The sequence below is a fragment of the Centruroides sculpturatus genome, unplaced genomic scaffold, assembly GCF_000671375.1.
Source record: "Centruroides sculpturatus isolate CEXI.00-Female unplaced genomic scaffold, Cexi_2.0 scaffold89, whole genome shotgun sequence".
Taxonomy (NCBI): domain Eukaryota; kingdom Metazoa; phylum Arthropoda; class Arachnida; order Scorpiones; family Buthidae; genus Centruroides; species Centruroides sculpturatus.
The window spans coordinates 756,890-764,705 of record NW_019384460.1 but is presented as its reverse complement, the minus strand read 5'-3'; the positions used below and the strand labels follow the sequence as shown (position 1 = coordinate 764,705).

Here is a 7,816-nt window from a genome sequence, read left to right as displayed (position 1 = left end):
AAAAAATAATAAAACATTCAGTAATCCGCAAAAAAGTTTACTTATAGCGAATTCGGCTGGCTGTTGTAGAGTAGATCTACTCGTAGATGCTCTACTTGCTCCTTCCTGCAGTGAATGCCAAGGAAAATCTTCCACAGAACTGTGGCTGTCTTTGAAACCTAAGCACTTTGCACCTATGTTTGCACATAGGTGCAAAGTGCTTAGGTTTCAAAGACATGTAGTCGTCTCCTTACAGTATCTGCAGTGCCAATGGATATCGATTGGTTTCTATCAAAAATCAGGCAACACTATACTGCTCTTGCTTAGTGCACTGCTGGAGAAACTCCATTTTATCGGATCATTGTCTTATTTTCTCGCTCATCAACAATGTTACCAGTCGCAGAAAACTTTGTGAGTTTTTACACATTTTCTAAGCTGAAATCCAAACCATAGGTTCAAAGTCCCATACCAATAGAAAAAATCCTAGAAATGGGACAAAAGTACCACATTTGGCAACGTTGCTTGAATCCCGCAACAGTAAAGAGTATTTATTAGAGTATTAGCAAATTATAAATACGTATTAAAATTTCATTTTGTTTTTCGTAAGATTCAAATATCTCGAGAATATAGAACATTTCGACGAATTTCTCTTTAATTCGAATATTTGAATTTTGTAAATTTCCTTTTCTTTCTTTCGAATATTCGATTTCGAGTTTAGATTTTCAATGGATTCTTCATTCCTGTGAGTATTGAAAACAGAAATTTAATATTAATTAAAACTTTATTTAGGTATTTTAAAAAATATCCCACATAAAATAAATTATTATTGACTTATTCCGAAACCCTTTCATTCTTTACTTCACAACTGGGTGCATAGGTACATTCTTTACTTCACAACTGGGCATCTTTAACTTCACTCTTTATTCAAGAATATCTTATACAGGGGTTTAAGATATTTTTGAAGCAGGAATTACAGATGAAAATTCCACTTTTATAGAGAATTATAACCTTAGTATATGCTATAATTAGAATTGAAAATCTAAGTAGGTTACGCTGACAATACATATGTTACGGACAAGTTGCCAAAAGTTCTTTAATCATTCTTTAATTATTCATACAATTTAATAATATTTATATCTTCTTCAATATTATCATTATAATGATAACTATAGTACTTTATGTTCATATAACTTTACAATACACTTTGTACATTACTGTTACAATATGGCTATATATACGTAGTTCTTATCGTGACAAGATTTAGCTACCCCTGCCGTATGATATTTTATACGTCGTTCTCCGTATATTTCCAGAGAAAACAATAAAAAATATCTTTACATGGGTGTCATTGGATCTGGCTTCTTTTTTGTGATGATGCCCATTGCGTGTTACCTCTTAGTATATGTCAACCCCGATTTCTATATAGAGAAGCTGTACATAAACTCCTCCTCTAAACTAGGCATCTATGAACATGCAGCCATTAGTACAGACAGCGAACTGTGTACCCAAATAGGAAAGTAAGTGCATTTAGTGAAAAATATTAGAATAAATAAAAATAACTTTATAATAATTTTGTAATAATTATTTCAGAGATATATTGATGAAAAATGGAAGTGCTATAGAAACGGCCATTGCTACCTTGATATGTATGGGAGTTGTGAGTAGTCAGTGTGTGGGATTAGGTGGTGGATTCTTTATGATTATTTACGATAAGTGAGTATAGATGGAAATTACAATAAAAATGTTCTAATAATCGTGACAATATTTTAATTACAGTAAGCGAAACGAAGTAACAGTGTTAGATGCCAAAGAAATAGCTCCTTTAAAAGCCACAAAATTTATGTTTATAAATAATTCAATAGACTCTGAAATTGGTATGTAAAATAATATAACGTATTCTATATAAAAATAGCATTTAGTTAAATATTCTACAAAACAGATTTAAACTTAAATTCATTATTCCTGGGTGTATCGCTGTGGGCATCAATTGCTTAGATTTTTACGAATATTGAAAATTTCTTCGGGGTAAATCCCCCGAAATTCATGAAATGAATACCACGTGTAACTAGGCATTTTCTCTGTTTTTTTTATTCTTTAAATTTTTTGCCAATAGGTAAAAAATAGCCTTTAAATGAATGCATCTATCTATATATTGCAGGAGGTCTCGCAATCGCAGTTCCAGGAGAATTAGAAGGTTACGAACAGGCATACATCAAGACCGAAAAAAATATACCTTGGAAGGATTTATTCCAACCATCGATTTATTTATGTAGAAAAGGTTTTCCTGTCACCAAACATATGGCTAAAGCTCTGGATTTAAATCGTGATATAATATTAAAAGAAGAAAGCATGAAGTATGTAGAGATAATTTAAATTAGTCACAAGGTAAATATACTTAAAATTTCAAAAGCAATGTTATACATATATTAATTTTATCGTAGAATATTCATAAATAAAGCTACTGGAGATGTATTTAAAGAAGGAGAAATTATGACCAGATTAGATTTGGCAAACACATTAGAAAAGATAGCAGTTAATGGAGCTGCAGAATTATACAAAAAAGGAAAAACCAGAGAAAATTTTGTTAAGGATATTCAAAACTTAGGTAAAATTATTAATATATAATGAAAATGTTATATAAGATATCAAAATATCAAAACATAGATTATAAAAATTAGAAAAATAAGAACAAAATGACAACCCTATGTTGGTGACATTTGTGACAAGAAGCCTTTCCAGTTCATTCCGAGTCAATGTCAAACCAAACTATGCAGAAGATAGTGTTGTGGTGCTTACTTATAATTAATGGAGTACCCTGAAGTACAGATTTATAGATTACCAGTGCTTACTTCTGGCTCTCTTGGCGATCTTAGTCTGTTCCCATTTACAAAACATTCGCAAAGAATGGGGACGTTCCGTCTAATATAATACATAGGTCACCAGTGCTGCGAGAGGGAGTGACTTTTGTATATTATATTTATGTCCTTTCGGGCGTGTTTTAAGTGATCTTAAGGTTGCTCCACATAGAAAGCGTGGTACTCTTTCGTCTGTAATAAGAAAGTTGTTTACTCTTGGAATGCAATGGAATCGGGCAGGGTTCTTGTCATTTGGCAATATCTAAACTGTGGAATTTCTATTGCGTAAAATTCTTTTTCCTGTAGCTTTTCTGATCTCCTTAAAGATTTATAAAGGGGTGAATCTCTTTTCAATACATTTGCGAAGTAACTGAAGTTTGTCAATGAAATTCACATATGGATGGATCTCGTTGACAACATGGTGTGTGGTCAACCATATTGTTGGTTGACCACAGGGTATATACAGTATCATGTGGTCTACCAAAAATACCATGTGGTATATACTTTCTTCCAATATCGTGGCACCATATGGTTGTGGTGCCACCATATTGGAAGAAAGAGAAGTATGTGGATTGTGAACTAATTCCAAGATCTAGCAATGAAGAGACGGAGAGGGACGAAGCTGCTCAAAGAGGAGGTTCCTAAGTTGGCCAAAGCATGGTTCCAGGAAGATGAAGGATATAATGCCTCAAAATCGAAGACCGTTTCAAATTTTAGCGCAACGTTGCGCATGGATAGGGTCGCGGATCTGTACTAAATCGCCATTGCACCTTAAGCAATATGGGTAAAGAATGAAATGCCAACTGTACAACATAGACATTTTAAAAATTGTAGTGTAATAGTTTTAAAGATAAATTACGAAAACTCCATTAATAATACGAAACGGCTCTTCGCTTGTCCTTTTTCACATTACTTTTATCCTTTACACAAAAACACTTACCACTTCTACGTCTTTAATTAACATATAAAAATAAAAAACATACATAAAAATATATATAAAGATATATTTGACTTTACGAAAAATTATTTCGCGTATACCCATTTTTATAAAAATTAAACGATAAGTCTAGCAACGAGTTGCGTAACTTTCCAGGCAAAAAATTTAAAATTGTATGTGATTCCTTCTTTTATGACATTTTATTAAAAACTTTTTTTCTATTTTATTTAATATCTCAGAATGGGGTAATGATTAAGAATCGAAATTTGGCACAGTAGTTTGTGATAAGGGGGCATTGATGCTATTAAATTTTAGTGATTGAAAGTCCAGGGGTTAGAGAGCTAGAGGGTGGTCACGTGTCATATCTCTTGTGAGATCGGACTTAAACAAGATTTTACTCTTTATTAACATTTGCAATTTTTTAAAATAAAATTCATCTCTACCATCAAAATCAAGCTTTTCGCTATTTTATAATAATTTTATAATAAAATCTCATAACAGACACACACAATTTTATTTGTTATGATTTTATTAATCATAAAAATAACTTTTATATTATTGTTACATTTGTTAAGATAAAATCTCATAATTGCCAGAAAATTATGTATCTCGTTGCTGCATTTTTATATTATGACCTCCTCTATCTCACCACCCTGGAACTTTAATTATCAAAATTTAATAGCATCAATGCCTCATAATACACAAACCTCTCTGCACGAGTAATAATGTTTTGAAAAATTAAATATTTTTTGTATGTACTTTTACATATACACTATTTATATTTTTATATATTAAACGTTACAGAAATACAGAAACGTCAAATGTTTTTATTTAAAATGTAAAAGTAGTGTAAAAAAGAACAAGTGAAGCCGTCGTTTTCGACGTCTTCACTTGTTTTCTTTTTTTCTGCACGAAGGTTGACTTGCAGAATAGTTCGAAAACGTTTGTGAATAGATACATAACAAATGATCACCTTAAATAATCGGGCTATACTAGGAAATTAATTAAAATTATTTTAACTTCAAGGAGGAATTATTACAGAAGAAGATTTAGATCGATATTACGTCATTCGAAAACAACCGACAAAGATTACATTAAAGAATAATTTTACGGTGTTCGGTGTTCCAGCACCCGGAAGTGGACACGTGGTGTCCTTTATGTTAAATGTGTTAGATGTGTTCGATTTAAATAAATACTCCAATTGGAATACCCTAGACGAAGTTACTTTAACTTTTCATCGGATTATAGAAACATTTAAATTTGCATACAACTACAGAAGAAAATTAGGTGACAAGGAAACCTTCAAAGAGACAATAGTATGTAACAGTTATAACTTATGTATAATGTTAGAGTTAATAACTACAAATTGTTTTTCTTCTTAACAACATCTAGACTGAAAAGAAGTTATTGAATAGAAACTTCGCAAAACTAATTCGAACAAAAATTAAAGATGACAGGACAATGCAAGATGTTAACTACTATAGTGGTGACTATGGTATGGTAGATGTGGATGGTGGAACGGGACACGTGTCAGTTGTATCACCAAATGGGGATGCTGTTTCGGTAACTAGTAGCATCAACCTCTAGTGAGTATGCAATTCAAGATCATTCTTAAAAGAATAACTTTGCTGAACAATAATCAATTTTGTGTTTAGTTTTGGTTGTAAGCGTGTATCTCCTTCAACCGGTATCGTGTTGAACAATCATATGCATGACTTTTCTACACCGGATGTCACTAACTTTTTCGGATTTCCATCCAGCGAGAGTAATCGAATTAAGCCAGGAAGAAGACCAATGTCCTCTATGAGTCCAACAATCATCCTAGACGACAAAGGAAAGCTGTGGTTGATCATAGGAGGAAGTGGTGGATCTCGAATCCCTAGTAGCATAGCTTTAGTAAGTACAAAATTNGTCAACATTGTAAAGAAAAGAAATATTGAGCGGGAAAATAAAAAGTAAGAGTCATCCGTGCTATTGTCTTGCACAAAATTGTATGTCTATCTGGAGATAAGTGAAGATACTGGTAATGTATACGGTCAACATAAACATGGTTGGCAGCCAATGGCGTGGATCTCGAATCCCTAGTAGCATAGCTTTAGTAAGTACAAAATTGAATTATCATTTTAAAACACATTAAAACACAATTTATTTAACAATAAGTTCAATTATTATGATGATTTCGGTTTTAGGTAGCAATGCAATTACTTTGGTTGGATAAGAATGTCAAAGAAGCAATCGATATGCCTCGAGTTCATCACCAATTGTTCCCTGACTATATTTCGTATGAAAATAATTTCCCCGAAGTAAGTTATCGAGTATCTATAGTTGTATATTTTTCAACTGTATTTATCTATAATATGTTCCACGACGTATCTTCCAAGATCTAGCAATGAAGAGACGGAGAGGGACGAAGCTGCTCAAAGAGGAGGTTCCTAAGTTGGCCAAAGCATGGTTCCAGGAAGATGAAGGNGGTTGGATAAGAATGTCAAAGAAGCAATCGATATGCCTCGAGTTCATCACCAATTGTTCCCTGATTATATTTCGTATGAAAATAATTTCCCCGAAGTAAGTTATCGAGTGTCTATAGTTGTATATTTTTCAACTGTATTTATCTATAATATGTTCCACGACGTATCCTGTAGGTTATCTTGAGAAAATTGGAAAAGCTGGGACATAAAACCAAAGAGAAAGAAGGTAGTCTGTCAGTTATAGAGGCAATTCATCGAGATAAAAGTGGAATGTGGCATTCTAACGCCGATTTTCGAAAAAATGGAAAGAGTGATGGCATTTGAAAGATGTCGAAGGACTCATTCAGAAAATTATTAACATGTTCGTATTAACTAAAAAATTTTATAATTGATTGAATGTGTACTTGAAAAAATTTATTAAAATACTTTGTAAAATATCGTATAGTGTAGCAAATAATAATCTCATCTCTGCTGCATGTCTTACAATTTGTGATTCACCAGAATATTTCTTTCTTGGTGTTGGGATTTCAATTTTCGGCGGTGTATTTAAAACGTTATTTAATTCTTTGCTTCCTCCTGCCGCTATCAATTTTAATGGTTGTTATTAGAACATTAACACTACCAATAATATACAATGTGAGTAAATTCTCCAAGATGTATCTTCGTGTCAATTAATAGAATCTCTACAGAAGAAGGTAAATTTAATAATTATTTTAAGTAAATTTTCTGTATAGCAATGCTTCATATATACAATGTAGTAAGAAAAGCCTCTAAGCGGCCAATTATGTCAAAAAGTAAAAAGACAATCAGTGTGTACCTGATTTCAAGAAATAAAATATCCAGCAACCAGTTAGATATAACAGCCAGGAAAGTAAAAATGAATTCAGCAACATCTAGCTTGTATGATTCTCACAGATGAATAATCCGAAAGAAGTTTCCATTGCTGAGATGCCGTCTTTTAAGACATATGGCTCTTTGGGCTGCAATAAGAACGAATTTTCATCTACTGATGTCTCAAGTCACTGAAAGCAATGATAAAAAATCGGCAACCATCATCTGTATCCATTCCTCATTTGATCAGGACGATTTGATTTCGCAGATTTACATCAAGCTGCTATTAATGTCTTCTGTGACACCAGTGAATGACTCCTGTACGAGTATATCACACTGAGTATTTGCAGTAAATCTCAGCTTGTGTGTATAAAGATAACATGTCGTTTTATTCGTCCAAAATCTCCTTTTAAGTGGCTATAAAAGTGGATAAATTTACCTCTAGTTAAAGTACTTGAGCTTTGATGGGCACCCGTCTATTATCTGGAGTGATGCCTTCTTATTACGGACACCCATATCTGGCTTGACTATTTGTGTACTCATGTGATCCTCAACAGTTTTCATCAAGATCTTTGGATCTTCTGAGACTTCAAGTCATTAACACAGTCTAATTTGTATTGTTGCCGTCAAAAATGTCTACCATATCAGGTTACAGAAGCCCACTTCTGCTAACAGTATATCTCCATCTCTGTCATTCTCAGTTCCCGAAGATGATTTTTGCATATCCGCTGTATATTCATAATGAA

At 32.8% G+C, this 7,816-nt stretch overlaps 1 protein-coding gene across 1 annotated transcript; it reads left to right on the top strand.

Moving 5' to 3' along the window:
* Window positions 1-618: 618 nt before the first annotated feature.
* Window positions 619-6,676, top strand: LOC111620832 (glutathione hydrolase 1 proenzyme-like). The gene is made up of 11 exons (XM_023362829.1): window positions 619-721; window positions 1,293-1,496; window positions 1,570-1,692; window positions 1,756-1,853; window positions 2,138-2,333; window positions 2,421-2,584; window positions 4,798-5,087; window positions 5,164-5,357; window positions 5,427-5,667; window positions 5,961-6,074; window positions 6,414-6,676. The coding sequence occupies exons 1-11, from the start codon at window positions 705-707 to the stop codon at window positions 6,561-6,563; spliced, it is 1,791 nt and encodes a 596-aa protein (XP_023218597.1). The 5' UTR covers window positions 619-704; the 3' UTR covers window positions 6,564-6,676.
* Window positions 6,677-7,816: the final 1,140 nt, after the last annotated feature.

What these genes read in the sequence shown, in the direction of transcription:
- LOC111620832 (XM_023362829.1), top strand. An exon ending in TTCAATAGACTCTGAAATTG is followed by an intron (nt 1,854 to 2,137) that starts GTATGTAAAATA and finishes TATATATTGCAG; the next exon opens with GAGGTCTCGCAATCGCAGTT. An exon ending in TCCCTAGTAGCATAGCTTTA is followed by an intron (nt 5,668 to 5,960) that starts GTAAGTACAAAA and finishes TTTCGGTTTTAG; the next exon opens with GTAGCAATGCAATTACTTTG.